Raw genomic sequence first — 18677 nt, forward strand, 5'->3', positions numbered from 1 at the left:
ACACCTTGCAAAAATAAATGTTATTTGTAAGAATTTATTCAAATTTAGATATTTGTAAGCATGTTTTTTTTTTTAAATCAAACCTCATCATGGTTTAGAACCAACAACTTTGAGATGAGAGCTGCAGCTGGAGTTCAGAATTGCAATTCAAATATGGTATATATTGTATTGTATGAAATTTGTACTCTGTTTTTAAAGCTTCATAATGACTCAAATAATGTCAATATTTATGGATTTTCCAACTTTTTCCCCAAAATGGGAAGTTACGAACATCTATAAAAACATTTGTCACATCTATTTTTGAGTTATGCTTAATATCCGTACGCAAGAAACCCCTCTTTTAAAATATGGTCCCTTCTTTTAAAAGCTCTTTATCTTAAACTTACATGGGAGCTCCCCCATCTTTTCAAATTTTGTCCCCCACTGCTTGAAGAAGGTAGGCTGATCTATCCGGCTCGAGTTTACATAATTTTCTAATTGAAAGAAAATGATTCGCATATTGGAATTTATTGCACATTGTACTTGATGGAAATATAATTTTGAAAACCGATCAATAGCGTGAATCGGGACAGTTTTTTGAGTATATTCCTGATTTTCTGTATTATGAGCACTTCCTGCCCCTGATTAGCTTTAGATGATGTATTTTTTAAGTTAAAAAAAATAAGCTATCGAAATTTGAAAAAAAAAACGATGAAAAAGATATCAAACAGCTTTTTTCACCAACCTCGCCCTTCGAAGCAGTTTAAATATCTATCCTTTTGCGTCAAAATTATGTTAAAAAAATGTATCGCCATATGCCAAACTCGTGGACATGAGACATTATAGCTTGAAGTTTTCCCAAAAAACACTTATCATGGTATGAAAATTATCGATTTCATACAGGGCAATTTTTTTTCTTTTTAGTTAATTTATTAAAGCAAAAAATATCAGTTGCATCACTAAATAAATTCTCCGCGGTTTTTTTATTTTCTCTTTGAAAGTCAAATATTCAAAAAAGTTGGCAAAAACAAATTTCTAAGTTAACGTTGTCCCGTATATTGGGGCAAGTGTAGATGCAAAGCTTATTTTCAGATGCGTCAGAGTAATGGCTTTAAAATGGATTTAATACGTTTATCTGTTTGTTTGTTTAATCAAGTTTCATTTATATATCTGCAGTATTCTAGCAGTATAAATTTATGTTTGTTATTCCACTTTTAACGAATGCTGTTCAAAGAAAATGATTTTCATTTACAAAGACATTTAAGAATTTTAAATATCCGCTTCAGTTTCAACTTTCGGAATACCCCTTCTGGTCTTTTCAACATATTGAATCATTTTAAAGATGAATTTCTTAAAAGTTCGACGTTTGCCCTTGCCCCATTGTGTAAGTTGACAGGAGGGGATATTGTTTTGAACACTTTCAAAGTATACTTAAAATTTGCTTCCAGTTGAATATGAGTTTTAAAGTCTCACTTTTCAAAAAAGAAGCGGACCAAAAGTCTCTTTTATGCAGCCATGTAACACAAAAACACTTTTCATGTTAAGTACGTACTTAAATTGGTATGTAAGCAAAAAGTACGATGTTTTTTTCAGGATTATTTAAAATTAAAAGCTCCCATTTTCATTTCTAAATTCGTTTCTGTTGTGTATTTGGGCTGAAGTAACAATTTTTAGAAGAAAACATAATTTTATATTTTTTTTGGAACAGAGAAAAGTTGAACCTTTGAATATGCTCTAGTGCTACTTTGATGAAAATTCTTTCGAAAAATGAATTCCTTCACTTTTGGTCAATAAAAATCAGTTTATTTCACTGATACCTTTCACTTATGAACACGTCAGTCCTATCTTATCTAATTTTAAGAAAAGGCTCTTGATCAGTTCATGTGTCGGATCAGATTTTTTTATCTTCTTTTTCAGTTAGGTACATTTTTACATGATCAACAAAATGTTTCCGATCTTCCTATGTAGACAGCTTATTCATATTTCTGTTATCAATATGATTCAAAAATAACCTTGGGTTAAAAAATTGTATGTAAATTCTTTTAATTCAGTGTTTTTTTTTCAACTGTCCGCAAAGTGTCATACCATTATTTTATTAGCATCAGAACTAAATATGTATATATTTTTTATTTCCACGTGCTGTGTACAATAAGGCAAGAAAAGCACATCTAGGTTGCATATCGCCCCCACGTGCATAAGAAATATAGAAACTTGGTTGAGAAACAGGCGCCTAATAGGGCGTTTGCACAGTGCATTAGTATAAGTAAGCCGTTGGGCAAACAAATGTGACAGCCCCATGTTAAATGAATACAAATCGACTGAAGAAGGATATTTTTTGAAGAATTAATGAAAACTATTGAAAAGTTTCTTAAGGACGACACATTTTTTCGAAATCTAGATCATTTTTTGACTTGTTTGTGATTTTTTCCTAATTTTTAGTGGAGTTCTTTAACACAAATGAAGACTTTGTACAGGATATGAGCGTTTTTAGTGGAAGCAGGACAAATATTGCTCAAGTTTATTTATCAATTTCGTTACGAAAACTCTTAACTTCATCTTCCTGGTTCTAAATTTAATATGATAAACCCAAAAACGTGAACAAAGGATCTGGGACAACCGTTTAATGTGCTTTACAATGGTGGTTGGCTTGTTTTTCATTTTTGTTTTGCTTGATTCCCCACTAATATCCAATAAAATAATCACCTTATCGTTTCCACTTGTTAGAAAATGATCCGAAATATACTTTACGAATGTTTTTTAGCGGAATGAAGCATTCATTCAAGGAAAAACCAACATTTTAGTTGAATTTTGCTTTCGCCGCATATAAAAACCTCTAATGTGTGCCCAACAGACCTCTTGTATGTGTGTGTAGCAAAAGCCCTATTGTTCAATTTTTCCAGCGATCAACGAACAGCTTTGGTTACTATCCACTTGCGACGACATTTGCTTGACCATAGAGACGAAAAACAAACCCTTCAAAGAAAAGAAAATCTCTAAAAATGGATGCCATGACTTTTCAATTTCAGATTTTGGCAAAAAAAATGTGTATGTTTTATTCGATCGGCAAAATGTCAATCAGGATAACGTCTAGGTGTCATTCATAATCATGTGCTGTACAAATGAGCTAGGAATCAAGTAGAAAAAAAATCACATCAAGGCTTCATATCGCCACCCCTTGCATTGAAAAAATGCTTGGTTGAGAAATACGCGCCAAAATATTCCCACTGATCAGTATGCTATGCCATGGTTACTATCCTCTCGCGACGTATGTTTGCGACGCCTCGACCATGGAGACGAAAAACAAACCGCCCAAAGGAAAAAAAAACCTTGAGAAAATGGATGTCATGACTTCAATTTGTTTCGAAAAACTACATGTTTTGTATGGAAGCCCCCTCTCCCTTAAGTCGGAGCGGTTTGTAACTATCATAGAAACCATCCCCGGCATCAAAAACCCTTAGATGCCGAGTTTCACGATGATCGGTTCAGTAGTTTCCGAGTCTATAGGTAACAGACAGACAGACAAACATTCATTTTTATATATATAGATTTAATCATTTTCCAAATAACAATGTTCTTGGCACAGCTGAACATCCTAAACATTCAAAACACGCACACCTCTGTATCGCTTTTCCACAGAGCGAATCTTTCGATATTAGTACCGGGAAATCACGTTTATCGTGCGTCCTTCTCAAAAATCGATTCTGTTCCCCCATAGATTGAGGTTAGGGCCTCGTGTTGAGCTGGTGTTCGTGTAAAACTGTCAATATATGCTAATATCAACATTGTTGGTATAAATATATTATTAAGTCGAACATTCATCAATTTTATTCAAATAAATAGGTACTTCAGTCTTGGCTAAAGTGCACCAAAACCCAAATCAAAGATTCACCTGTGAAATCTGGTTTCCATTTGCTGTATAATAATTTTTTTTGCATCCCACGTTTGTTAACATCAAAACTTCATCCATCCAAAAATTAATTTGATGATTTCATTTAATAGAATTTTTGTAGTATGTTTTACTCCTAAATGTATGCAGCACCTTAATGCTTTTTCTTAAAACACATTTCTGACAGAAAAATTAAAAAATTTAATGCGAACAAAACCAAAAATTACTGCAATTGGTGTTGGTAACTTCACAAATATACCATAAACTAAAAAAATTCAAACGTTTTCATTTGATTTTTCTTTTAAAATAAAGTTTGTTGCATTTTACCCTTGTTTCCTGGTAGGGTTATAATCGCATGTTTTTTTTGAATTGGTGAAACCAATATTTTTTCTAACTACGCCGTCAAGTCCCATCAACCTGAAATCTTTTTATGTACAAGCGGTATGATTATCTGTGGACATTAAGTTTTTAGAAGCCATAAAAGTTGCGAAGTGTTGCAGGATGCCCCAGTTTACTGTATTTCATTTTGTTTAAATAAATCTTTCAAACAAAAACAGAAAACATAAAATGGATTTTAAATTCAACCTATATTTTTTAAATTGTAAATGGAACACACAAAGGACTTTTTCTGTTAGGTTCTGTTCCCTCTATTGAAAAGCCTTTATTCAATTTTTTGTTCGCTGCCAGATATCGGTGTCATCGCCATGCGGAAATATTTGCCACCATCAAACATTTGATTTCCGCTGTTCATTCAACCGTATTGCTTCATTTGCTCGATCCCATTTCCTGTCAGGGCGAATGAAGCAATTTCAAACGGTGACCACGTCTTTCAGATGGATGTTTATTTGAATTTTTTGAATACCTTCCTGCTGTCTTTTGACGATCTCCGTTCATTTCTCGAGCTTTCAGAACAAGAAAATTTGCTCACATAGCATCACTGAGGTTCTTGCAATTACACCTCGAGCACGTCTTCCGGTGTCATTCGACAACCATTTTTCCTCCATTGACTGCCATCTGATGACGCTGCTAGTGGAAAGAACAGAAGGAGAATAACATGGCAGCATTTTTTCTCGTTTTGGGGTTCCTTTTCATTTGTCTAGATTTTTTTTACTCTTGCAGTCTTCCAATATTTGGAAGCAAATGGAAGCAGCTGTCTTGCAGCAATAGTTCTAGTTTGCATGTTGCTGAAGCACAAAGAGTTGGCTGTCTGGAAGGTGCAATAAACGATGCATCTCTAGTTGTTTTCTCTTTACTAGAGGGTTTTTTTGTGAGTTGAGAAAGCGACAGAAGGCATATCTTACCTCCGGTTTAGGCGGAAATGACCCCGGAACAAAAGAGTACCATAAAATTGGAATAGAAATTTCGAGCAATTCTGTTTTGGAGATTGTTTTCTGAAAGCATTTTATAGCTGTTGCCTTTTTATTGACGATAAAAAATAACATTTAGACTGACCACAAGAAAACGCTTTTTTCCAAGAAATTTAATTTTTTTTCTCTTTCTATTTCAGGTACGGTAAAAAGCACGTTTTTTGTAAGTGTAAGTGAACAATCAAAAATATATAAACGACCGATTATCACTTTTCCATAAGTCAATTTATTGAAATAATACCATCATCAAAATTGTAAATTTTCTAAATGTTTGTTGAAGAGACTTCAAAGTTGACTTTTGCAATCATAGGCCATGTACCTTTTCTCCTCAGACAACTTTCAAAGAAGCATAATTATTGCGTCGCTACATTTTCTTGTCAGAACAAATTGCAATTTTTCATCTTCTGTGCATGACGACGAGAAAAGAAGAGCAAAGGAGAAAAAATGTCAATTTCCTCTATTTTCATCCCCAAGGTATGCTAGCCAGCCAGTCAGAGTAGTCAGCTGGTGGATGATGGTGACAACAACTTTCGGGCTCAAAGTTGGAAGTGACAGAATCCTTTGCCTCTTGCTACTCGAAAGTCCTCCGCTTTCAAACGCACACACACACACACACTCTTTAGTGTTTCATTGAGAGTTTTTGAAGAATGGGAAATAAAAAACGCAACGCTTACTCACTATAGTACCCACTAGTGGAGTACCCCTCGCTTTTTGTCGTCGTCGGTCGCCTCGTCGCGTTGTATAAACTGATGAGCTTAAAAATGTGGCAATGTTAGAGGGCAAAAATGGCCACCGGAGCGGAAAATAGCAACTTGCAGCGAAGGACACAAAAAAAAGAGCGCTGAAAGAGCTTTTCATGATACCATTTACTTTTGCTACCGGGGACAAAAGCAGAAAAAGAAATCTAATTAAAAATATTATTTTAAAAATGAAATTACACTTCCTTCCGCACTTTGGCGCTTTCGTGTGATGTCTGAGCTTTGACACAGCTGTAAGGTGAAAGGCAATCTGGTGATTTGATAACGCGGATGCGGCTATAGAAAATGAAGAGTTTTCTAAACTTACCTGACGTTGAAATTTCTGTTTTTTTTATTATAAATAGCTTTGGCTGTATTTCAATCTTTGGAACTTGTAAAGTTAGAATCATTCAATTGCAGTATTGAGCCATAAAGCAGTGTCGATGGTTCGTCGAGGAAAGGCATCCAACCTTCAGAGACCTACAATGGTTGGCAATCCACTCCGTTTGCAATAATCTCTGCAGATTAACCCCAGATGCATTCCCTCTGAAATATTTAGTGCATTTAGTTATTTTATACAATCAAACACATCTTACCTATCGGCCACTTATGGGATTCGAACCCAAAAGTTTTCTTGCCTATACCGGGAATCGAACCCAGTACGCCTGGATTACCATACTCGCGCCAGTCTATCCACCCGACCACATCGGCGCTCCATAAAGCAGTCGAATAAATCGATAGTAAACAAAAAATTTGGAAATTAAAAATTGCTCTTTTAACCACTGCACAGTGGTCCAAACATGAAATTTAGCGGAAAACAATTATTTGCGTTATTCCCTAAAGTTGGATGCTGTTCGATAATGAACAAGTCATTCCGTATGTTGTGGATGTCCCGCAGTGATACGTGCTAACGGTCGCAAGTCTCTCGAATTCTCACGTCTCACTGCTACACCGTCAGAGCAATTAGAGCGATATCCAGAGAGCCGAAACTGGATAAGTAAACAAACGGCAATAAAGAAGTTAAGTTTGATTGCAACCACCAACGAGCGCGTACGTTTTCTAACTCGATCCGAAAACCCAGTACTGGAGTGAAACAAAACTGCTCCCCCATCGTCGGAAAGGGGTGATAGTGCAGTGGAGCGTTGATTAATCGCTCGAAGTGTTGTTTTTAAAAGTTTTTATTGAGTGTTTACAGTCCACTCTTTAGTGTTATCGAACATTTTTGGTCCATTCGAGCCAGATAGGCTAGTGTGAAATTGAAATTTTGGACAGTCCAGTGGTGATTTGTACATCGGACATTTTGTGTAGCTGTGATCGCACCAATTGTAATTGGTTGGCGACATTTTGAACGCGCACAGGAGGAACAAAGCGCTATTCTTTGGAAGATCGCCATCGCGGATTCTGGCAAGCGTCATCAAGCCGCTAGTGATTGGACCTAGCAAGGTGGAATCCAGTGGTGCCCAAGAAAAGTTGGCGATTTTCGGAGGACTTTTGCTCGGATTTTTGAAAAGTTTTGGACGGTTTTCGCAAACATATTCGAATAATAAGGATAAGTAGCGCATGTCTGTGGTGTTTGTGTGTGGTTTATTGGATTTTTTGAGATTTTGTGGCCTTTCAATAAAGTTGAAATTTTACCAGTATTTTGGGTAGTTGATATAATCTTTATTCTGTGCATTTCCTTGAGGTTTCAATTTTGGACTTAAAGTTGTTGATTCCACTTTGGCTGTCAAGTCGCGAATCCCTGTCAAGGTTGGGTTTTTGTGAAACGTTGAGCGATTTGAGTCAGTATCGGTATTCTGAATTCGATCAGAAGATTGTGTTTGGATTCTAGTGAATCATATAACCGTTAGTTTTGGTCAGAATTGATACATTGTGGTACAGCTTGAGTGAGTTATTTCACAGACGAATCGCGCTCTGTGAATTTACGTACTTTTTCATTAGTGAAAGTGTAAATTTGCTTGAAAAATGGAAGAATACAATATTCTCAAGAAGCAAGAGCGTCAGTTGAGGACCTCCATTAAGGGAGTGTCTAATTTCGTTCGTGATTTTAAGCCTGAGCTGCACGAGAGTCAGATCGATGTTAGATTGAGTTTGCTTGAGTCTGCTATTAAAAAATACTATCTGGTGAGGCAAAAAATGGAAGTGCTTTTGGATGCAGCTGATAGTGAAGGAGCTGAAGAAGATGCCAAGGAGTCGGAGGCTGCGAAGAAGCGGAGACTGCAGAGACAGGCTGCTGAGCGTGAAACCAAATTTGACGAGGAAACGCTGGAAGTCGAAGAGCAGTATTGCATCGTGAAGGCATCGCTTCTCGCATTGCGTCCGAAGAAAATGGAGTCCTTTAGTGCGTCTGGATCTGGAGAGAAAGCTGAAACAATGTCGCGCGTTAAGCTGCCGGATATCAAGCTACCAGTTTTCAACGGAAAACTCCGGGACTGGATTCCGTTTCGGGATATGTTCGACAGCTTGATTCACAAAAACGAACAGCTCTCAGATATCGACAAATTCACTTATCTCCGGTCAGCAATAAGTGGTGAAGCACTTCAGGAGATCAGCTCGATCGAATTGTCTGCTGACAACTACCAGATAGCCTGCGATATGTTGGAGAAGAGGTACGAGAACAAAAAGTTGATCGTGAAAGCGTATTTGGACGCGCTTTTTGGAATCGAACCTCTGAAAAAGGAAAGCGGCGAAGCTTTGAATCACCTGGTCAGTGATTTCGACCGGAATATTCAGATGTTGGGCAAAATTGGCGAGGACACAGAAAAATGGTCGACAGTTCTGGCATACATGGTGTGCACTCGTTTGGATTCGGTCACACTCCGTCAGTGGGAGAGTCATCACAATTCCAAGGACGTGCCGACATACCAGAAAGTAATGGACTTCCTGAGAGATCAAGCGTTGGTTCTGCAATCGATTACGCCGAACAGAAACGAAGACATCGAGAGTCGTCGCCATCGTACAACAGTACACACCACGTCGAGATTTCAGAGCAATTGTGTATTCTGCGGTAAATCATACCATTCAGCATCTGCGTGCAGCAAATTCAGAGTGATGTCAGTGCCTCAGCGCTTCAGAGTAGTGAAAATGAAGCGGCTTTGCATCAATTGTTTGGGTTATGGTCATTTTATCGATCGTTGTAGCAGAGGACCATGTCGTGAGTGCAACAGAAAGCACCATCCGATGTTGCATAACAGTTTTTCGAGTCAGAGCTCCGTTTCACAAAACCAATCGACAGTCAACAGTCAATCGTTTCGGAACGGTAATCGCCCTGGACCTTCTGGACAAGGTCGTGAACAAAGTTCGATTAGACAGAATCAACAAAGTCCTCAAGCACAACAGAGTTCCTCTAATTCCTACCCCATAATACAAACACACATTCGCCACACTCAACCACAACACTCCACAGACAATTCCTTTACCTTTAACGCGGCACCAATGCCGGAATGCGTTAAATTTCGTTCACTTCAAGTTTTGATGTCAACCGCTGTAGTGCGGGTTGAAGATCGTTTCGGTAATCATACATTTGCGAGAACATTGTTGGATTCGTGTTCTGAGTTTTGTTATGTGACTAAAAGTTTTGCAAGAAGGTTGAATCTTCGGAGAAGTCACAACGTTATGAGAATCCAAGGTATTGGAAATGAGTCAGTTGAATCGAGTGAGTCAGTTGAGGCGAGAGTTCGGCCTCGTTTGTCAGAAATATCTTCATTTTCGGAAGATATGAGATTCCATGTTTTGCCCAAAATAACAAGTAATCTGCCCATTAGAAAAGTTTCGCTCAATCGGTGCGAAATTCCTCAGAATTTGGTCTTAGCTGATCCAGAATTTTGGAGTCCAGGTCCGATAGACATGATTATCGGGGCAGAATACTTTTGCGATTTATTGCGATCTGGGAAATTGAAAGTTTCGGACAATGGTCCAACTCTGCAAGAAACCGAATTTGGTTGGGTTGTCTCCGGCAGAGTTTCTGATAGTTCCGTCGCAACATTGGAATCTCCAGTGAATTCAGATTGTTTTGTCAGTTCTACAGCGAGTTTGGAAGACATGATTGCTAAGTTTTGGAAGTTAGAATCATGTAATAGTAACAGTATTTTGTCAGTTGAAGAGTCAGCTTGTGAACAGATGTTCAAAGAAACCACAATTAGGAATTCGGAAGGTAAATTTGTCGTCACCTTGCCGAAAAAACGTGGTGTTTTGAGTAACTTGGGTGAGTCTAGAGGAAGAGCGATGAGTCGGTTCCTCAGTTTGGAAAGAAGGCTATCTGCAAAGGCAGAATTGAAGGCTTTGTATGCGGATTTTATCCATGAGTTTGTGTCTATGGGACATATGAAAGAAGTTTCAGATGATGTGTCAGTTGATATGTGTCAGAATGCAGTCGGAATGAGTCCGAATATAGTCAGAATGCGTCAGAAAAACGTTCAGAATGTGTCAGAATTAGATCCTGTGTATTATCTCCCACACCATGAAGTATTGAAGCCGGAGAGTACAACTACAAAGCTACGCGTAGTGTTTGATGCTTCGTGTCGCACCTCAACGGGCGTTTCGTTGAACGACGCGTTGATCGTGGGGCCTACTGTGCAGAACGATTTGTTGTCGATCATCTTGCGCTTCCGTTTGCACCGATACGCCATCAGTGCAGACATCGAGAAGATGTACAGGATGGTACAAGTTCAGCAACCGGATCAACACCTTCAGCGAATTTTGTGGCGAGATACACCTGATGAACCCGTGAAGACGTTTGAGTTAACGACCGTTACATACGGAACTGCTAGTGCTCCGTATTTGGCGACAAGGTGCTTGAAACAGCTTGCTGAAGATGGATCAGCAAGTCATCCGATTGGTTCGAGAGTAGTCAGAGACAGTTTCTACGTCGACGATTGTCTAGTTGGAGCGGACAGTGTCGAAGAAGGCAAGCATTTAGTTGAAGAAACTACCGATCTCACCAATTCAGCTGGGTTCAATTTGCGGAAGTTCAACTCAAACTCACCGGAGATATTGGCAAGCATTCCTGAAGATTTGAAAGAGAAAAAGTCAGTTTTAGAGTTCGATTCGTCAGATTCAACTGTGAAAACCCTTGGTTTGAAGTGGGACACAGAGTCAGATAATTTTTGTTTCAGTATTCCCCATTGGAGGTCATCAAGTTCGCAAATCACGAAAAGAAGCGTGCATTCTGATGCAGCCTGTTTGTTTGATCCTCTTGGGCTCGTGGGTCCAGTTGTCGTGCAAGCGAAAATGATAATCCAGCAACTGTGGCGTCTCAAAGTTGGTTGGGATGACCCATTGGATGAGCAGTATCAAAATCGATGGAAGGAGTACAAACAGAGTTTGATGCCTTTAGAATCATTATCAGTTCCACGTTGGCTTGGTTTCAGTAAAGATTGTGTGTCAGTACAGTTACATGGATTTTGCGATGCGTCAGAGGTAGCTTATGGAGCTTGTTTGTACCTGCGCTGCGTAACTGTAGATGGTCAGATATCGGTCAGATTAGTAACAGCCAAGTCAAGAGTAGCACCTTTGGAGAATTTGAAAAGATCGAAGAGGAAAACCTCAATTCCACGTTTAGAATTGTCGTCAGCTCTCCAACTCTCACACCTGTACGAGAAATTTGCCAGAGTTTTCCCAGAAGTGACAGAAGCGTATTTCTGGACGGACTCAATGATCGTGAAGCATTGGTTAGCTTCGCATCCATCTCGCTGGCAAATGTTTGTAGCGAATAGAGTGTCCGAGATCCAGCACATTACAAGGAATGGTTTCTGGAATCATGTGGCTGGAATAGTTAACCCGGCAGACTTGATTTCACGAGGAGTTTCTCCTGCTCGACTTTGCTACGAAAGGTTATGGTTTGAGGGACCTCAGTGGCTATCCCAGGCTCAGCAATATTGGCCTCGTCAAACTGCTGAAGGTCAAGAAGAATTTGACCCATCCATTATCGAAGAACGTCCAACTACTACAACACTGATGTCAAAATGCGAACCCTGTCACGAAATTTTTGGTCTGAAGTCGTCGTTTACGAGTTTGATCCGTATTGTCGCAGTTATGCTCCGCTTCAGATACAATGCTCAAAAGGTCAATCGTTTGTGTCGACGAGTTGGTCCGTTGACACCCCAAGAAATGGAGTCTGCTATCGTAGTTTTGGTTCGCCTTTCACAGAATGAGTCGTTTGAGTCAGAGTTTAAAGACTTGGAAAACAATGGTCAAGTAGAAAAAAGGTCGAAAATTGCTAAACTGAACCCATTTGTCGAAGATGGTACAATCCGCGTTGGGGGCCGGTTGTCGAATGCTCCACTACCGGATTCTCGAAAACATCCGTGGGTTCTCGACCATCGTCATCCATTGGCTTTACTTATTGTGCGTGATTACCACTTGCGTCAATTTCACGCTGGGCAGCAGTTGCTCATCGCCTCCGTAAGACGAAGTTTTTGGCCGACAAACATTAATTCCTTAGCGAGAAAAGTGATTCACGAGTGTGTTCCGTGTTTTAGAAGCAGACCTAAGATTTCAGAACAGATAATGTCAGATTTGCCGTCAGTTAGAGTTACGCCATCGTCAGCATTTTCTAAAGTGGGAGTTGATTACTGTGGCCCATTTAACGTCAGCTACCCTAATCGTCGAGCATCACCTGTGAAGTGCTATGTCGCTATCTTCGTTTGCTTGGCAGTGAAAGCGGTTCATTTGGAGCTCGTTATGGATCTAACGACTGAAGCTTTCATCTCTGCATTTCGCAGGTTTGTCGGGCGCCGCTCGAAACCAGAATTAATTATGTGCGACAATGCGACGACGTTTGTTGGGGCGAACAACTCATTAAAAGAGATTGGCCGATTGATGAGTTCGAAAGACTTTCAGAATACAGTAACTAAAGCAGCAGCAGATGAGGGTGTCGAATTCCGCTTCATTCCACCCAGATCACCTAATTTCGGAGGTTTGTGGGAAGCCCAGGTGAAATCCTTCAAGGCTCACTTCCGAAAAACGATTGGTTTGCGTACTCTAAGTGTCGATGAAATGGTTACCGCACTAGTACAAATCGAAGCAGTTTTAAACTCAAGGCCACTTACCCCCCAAAGTAGCGATCCGAATGATTTCGAAGTTCTAACCCCAGGGCATTTCTTGGTGCAACGCCCGCTTACAGCATTACCCGAACGTGACGTCAGTACAATCCCCATAGGCAGGCTCACCATGTGGCAGAAAGCACAGCAAGTGTCTCAGCAGTTTTGGAATACTTGGAGGAACCAGTACCTTTCGAACCTCCAGAACCGAACTCGTTGGATAGTCAAACGAAAAAATGTTGCTCCAGGAATGATGGTGCTTCTGAAAGAGGACAACATTCCTCCGTTGAAATGGCCTTTGGGGAGAATCGATGAAGTGTTCTTTGGTAGAGATGGAAATGTGCGAGTAGTCAATGTCCGCACGAAAGATGGAATGTTCAATCGTGGCATTTCAAAGGTTTGTTTGTTGCCTATTCGTGAGAATGAGGCAGAAGGGTCAGATGAAATTGTTGAGATTTCTGAATAAGAGTTGGAAATTATTTGGAAAAGGCCAATGAGGGCCTTAATGGGTTTTGTGTCAGATATTATGAGTCAGAAAAATTAACTACATTTTGATTGAAATTCTTCATTGAAATGATTGATTGCGTCTGGTTGTCTTTGTCAGATATGTATATGGATTCATCAACACCTAACTTGAAAGGGTTAGCCTTTGCTTGAATAAAAATCGATGGGAGAACCCAATCGTGGATGTGATATGTTTAAAAATAATGTAAAAACACGCTAACGTTTCTTACCTTTATTTTTATTTTCTTTCATCGTGAGTACCATGCATCGACAGCTACAATCCGAAGGGCCTTGGCAGAACAATCAACTTGGCCTGATCATCCAAGTTCAAAAGGGCCAACGTAGCACCATGCGACGGTACTCGATGTTGCTAGCTAGGACATCTGGAATGGATGAAAGAAATCAAAACCGATCCCTTTAACAAGCAAAGAAAACAACTTACCTGCAAAACACCTCAGCCGATCCACTTGTGCTTGAAATGCATTTTTCGCTTGGACCATGACGACTAGGTTGGATTGATTTATTGCATCGTGTCAACGAAATTTTCCCCGGTTGCATGCATTGCACCGTCTCGGCCGTAGTACCGGAAGCTGACCCCAATGTGATACGTTCACACATCGAACGTCTTCTGGCAGACTTTTTCCAGCCTTCGTTGGGCCACATCGCATTGAAACACATCGAAAAAATCGACATGACACCAACAGCTGGAAGTGCGAAACGTTAACATCATGGTTAACGGCAGGTTATGAATGAAATCAACTTACCTTGTGATTATCGCAGCTAATCTGAAGAATCCTTCAACCACCCCGGCTTCTATGGGTGGCAGCCTACCGAATGAAGATAATTTAGGGGAATCTGGAACCGGGTTACTGGGACAATTCCGAAATTGAAGGCAAAGTTCGGAATGTGCTTCAGTTTTTTCAACCAGCAGCGAAACTATGCATAAATGGTACGGAATTGCAGACCAAAACAAACCCGAAAATGATAGTGAGAGAGAAAAGGTTCTCCATGGGCGTAGGGGGATGGGCGAAAAAAAGGGGCTCATCACCCTTACATGATGTCGAACTTAAGTTAAAAAATCTTGAAGATTTGTTTTGTATATAGTAAAATTAGTAATTGAATTGAAAAGTTGTGTATAAAATAATAGAAATGGGTTCATCACCCTTAAAAGATGTTGAGTTTTTTGGCGAAATATGTCGCAAACAATATTGTATAATTTTAAAGTTAGCACGTAAGAAATATCAAATTGTAAATTGAATTGAATTTTGAAATAAGTTTTGAAATCCGGTGGTTTCAAGGGGGCCGGAATGTTCGATAATGAACAAGTCATTCCGTATGTTGTGGATGCCCCGCAGTGATACGTGCTAACGGTCGCAAGTCTCTCGAATTCTCACGTCTCACTGCTACACCGTCAGAGCAATTAGAGCGATATCCAGAGAGCCGAAACTGGATAAGTAAACAAACGGCAATAAAGAAGTTAAGTTTGATTGCAACCACCAACGAGCGCGTACGTTTTCTAACTCGATCCGAAAACCCAGTACTGGAGTGAAACAAAACTGCTCCCCCATCGTCGGAAAGGGGTGATAGTGCAGTGGAGCGTTGATTAATCGCTCGAAGTGTTGTTTTTAAAAGTTTTTATTGAGTGTTTACAGTCCACTCTTTAGTGTTATCGAACAGATGCATTTGATGTCTTAGGCAAACTTTTACAACTCACGACAGCCATTCTAAATGATTTAATTGTAGGGTGGTTCAAAAAGTTTCTGAGATATGAAAATTATTTTCTAGCTGTGATAAGATAGAGGCCTGAATTATTCTACAATATTCAATCTATCTCTTGAAATAAAAGTTTTGACACAATTTATTTTCATAAGGTTAGGGTAGCCTTGTGTTTTCGTTATTTTTTCCAGAGTGTTTTTTTTTCCAAAAGTAGACAATCATAATACGTAGGTATCTTTTGTGGAAAACAGTTTAGCAAGTTTTTTTTTTCTATTATGCAGTTATAAGGTTATTTTTGAGAAACGTAACTCCAAATGGAGAAAGTCAAAAATTTTATGAATGATTGCATTTGAAAGTTCATATTACAGTTTACAAAATACTGTAGGCATGCTTTTTGTTCAAAGCGTTTAATGGTTGTAAGTTAAGTAAAAATCGCTCAAATCTCAAGAAACAAGATAGAATTTGTATTTGCGTTCTTCAAGAACTCAGGAATTCCAAGACCGATTGATATGAAATTTAGCAAGAAGTAGCTTTTCGAGTAAAAAATGGTTCCAGTGCAGTTTTGATTCAGATTTCAGATTGAGATTTCAGATTGAGATTTCAGATTCAGATTTTAGAATCAGATTTTAGATTTCAGATTTCAGATTTCAGATTCAGATTTCAGATTCAGATTTCAGATTCAGCTTTCAGATTCAGATTTCAGATTCAGATTTCAGATTTCAGATTCAGATTCAGATTTCAGATTCAGATTCCAGATTCAGATTTCAGATTCAGATTTCAGATTCAGATTTCAGATTCAGATTTCAGATTCAGATTTCAGATTCAGATTTCAGATTCAGATTTCAGATTCAGATTTCAGATTCAGATTTCAGATTCAGATTTCAGATTCAGATTTCAGATTCAGATTTCAGATTCAGATTTCAGATTCAGATTTCAGATTCAGATTTCAGATTCAGATTTCAGATTCAGATTTCAGATTCAGATTTCAGATTCAGATTTCAGATTCCGATTTCAGATTCAGATTTCAGATTCAGATTTCAGATTCAGATTTCAGATTCAGATTTCAGATTCAGATTTCAGATTCAGATTTCAGATTCAGATTTCAGATTCAGATTTCAGATTCAGATTTCAGATTCAGATTTCAGATTCAGATTTCAGATTCAGATTTCAGATTCAGATTTCAGATTCAGATTTCAGATTCAGATTTCAGATTCAGATTTCAGATTCAGATTTCAGATTTTTTTTTGGTAATTTTTAACGACTGATATTGTTTTATTCTATATTTTCTAATTGGCATTTCAGTCTTGAGGAAGCAAACTACAGAGTTTTACAATTTGCCCGACGTTTCGGCCTTTGATCTTGGCCTTCTTCAAGGGATAACTAAAATATTTTATTTTTTGATAATTTCTGTTTTATAAACTTTACAAATATTTTTCATGTGTTGTACTTACTTTGCATTATACTGTATATGTTCCTGAGTGTATACTGTGTGAAGAGAATTTCTGTCGGATTTTAACCTGTTATGATGATAGTTCCATGTTGTAGTTTTCTGTTGGATTATTAATTTTTGTGTACTTTACCTATTTCAATGAATTTTCACTATTGTAGAGGTCGTTATTAGATAAAAACAGTTGAATTTTATGTGGACACATTTCTCGTAGATTACTTGTAAAGATGATCTGGATATGTTTATATTAGATGTTGGATTGTGGTTTTGTGTGTGTGAACGAATTACATTTTGATTCTAAACTACGTATAAGTGTGTGGATGTTTTTTGAAAATTTGGCTCTTTTTTATCTAGTGTGCGTATACTTATCATTTAAGAACATCAGTCTGGCGGTTTCTCCAAATGGGTTGATTCCAATGGGGTCGTCGGTTCGGGAGCACTGAGTGTTGGATCTGTTGAGTTCTTTCTTGTGTTTCTTCTCTTTCGTTCTGTACCGACCGTGTGAAGTATCTCAGCGTATACGGGAGACATGTTCTCTACGTCTGATCGGTAGTTTACTGCGTGCTGGGAGGATTTTATGTGGAATGTCTCAAGAGTGTTTAGGCGTGAGTGCTGGTATGTACGATCGAGCACACTTGCCTTTGCTAGATCGAAACGATGTTGATGGGTCACGCAATGCTTGATGAGAGCTGTCGTGCTATCAGCCAATGCTTTAATCTGCTCGCTTGAATACTCGCATCCTGTCCTCAGTAGCGTATCTAGTTTGGTTATGCTAGACTTGTGCGCCGATATACGTTTTTTGAATAGTTGTTGTGTTTGACCAACGTACTGTCCTGGGCAAGATATGCAAGGGATCTGATAAATGATGTTGTGCTGAAGCATAATATCCAGCGGATCCTTTACTTTTGTGTAGAAGTTTTTTATCGTGTTGTTTGATTTTGTAGCAATTCTCCAGGTTGGGTAGTCGTTTTTGAATATATTGGCGAGCTGTTCACTTAATTGTGGTATATATGGTGCGGCTATATATCTTTTTGGTTCCTGTTTATTATTTTCATTTTCTTCCGTTGTCTTTTCCCCTTGTGATGTGATAGCGTGAAATATTCTGTTTATCAGGGTAGTTGGGTAATTGTTAAGCTTCAGTTGTTGTTGTACAATGTCCTTTATTTGAATTTTGCTCAAGTTTTTGCTTAGATGGTTGACACGTTGCGCAAAGTTATAGGCCACATTTATTTTCATTTTGAGGCTATGTAGTGATAGATAATTAAGTATTCGACCAGACGCTATTGGTTTGCTATACCACTCCGTTGAGAGGTGTCCGTCTGGGAATCTAACGACAACCATATCAAGAAACGGTAGTCGGCTTTCATTTTCTTCTTCGACTGTAAACTGTAAGTGGGAGTTATATAAGTTGAAATTCTGTAAAGTTTCGTGGACTTTGTCTTTTGGTAGTATTAAGAATAAATCATCCACGTACTTTTTCAGAACCGGTATTTTGTAAGTCATTTTTCTCTTGACTGTGTCTATCAAACTACTTATAACCATATCAGCTAAAATTGGTGATAAGGGGCTCCCCATAGCTGTTCCAAATTTTTGAAGATATATATTGGACTTGTACATAAAATAACTGCTGTCGATACAGAATTCTGTTATTTCCAAAAAGAGGTCTAGATTGATGTTTGTATTGTCTCTTATTTTATCCCAGTTGTTAATAATTCCACTTATGACGAGATGTTTTGGTATATTGGTGAATAGCGATATCACATCAAAGGACACCATGATGTGGTCTTCTGGTATTACGGTGTTACACATCTCTGTAGAAAATTCGAAAGAATTTTTGATGTTGGTTTCAGATTGGATCGATCGTTGTAGAATTGTCGCGATAAATTTTGATAATCGATAGGTCGGGCTGGTCAAAGCTGGCACAAAGCTCCACTTAGACCAGTGGTGCCAGACACCGCAATTGATGTCTCTTTCGCTTCAACCAATCTCATAGGCAAATTC

The 18677-nt window shown here is 38.7% G+C and overlaps 1 protein-coding gene and 1 long non-coding RNA gene across 2 annotated transcripts; one reads left to right on the top strand and one right to left on the bottom strand.

Annotated features, from left to right (window-relative positions):
• Positions 1 to 10193: 10193 nt before the first annotated feature.
• On the top strand, positions 10194 to 13475 carry LOC129752834 (uncharacterized). Its single transcript, XM_055748616.1, has one exon. The coding sequence runs from the start codon at positions 10194 to 10196 to the stop codon at positions 13473 to 13475; it is 3282 nt and encodes a 1093-aa protein (XP_055604591.1).
• A 255-nt stretch (positions 13476 to 13730) lies between these two features.
• LOC129758756 (uncharacterized) lies at positions 13731 to 14473 on the bottom strand. The gene is made up of 3 exons (XR_008740061.1): positions 14278 to 14473; positions 13956 to 14217; positions 13731 to 13896 (listed from the first exon to the last, which is right to left on the bottom strand). It is a non-coding gene; the product is annotated as an uncharacterized LOC129758756 (long non-coding RNA).
• Between the last annotated feature and the right edge of the window lie 4204 nt (positions 14474 to 18677).

Source organism: Uranotaenia lowii, chromosome 3 (assembly GCF_029784155.1).
Source record: "Uranotaenia lowii strain MFRU-FL chromosome 3, ASM2978415v1, whole genome shotgun sequence".
Lineage (NCBI taxonomy): Eukaryota > Metazoa > Arthropoda > Insecta > Diptera > Culicidae > Uranotaenia > Uranotaenia lowii.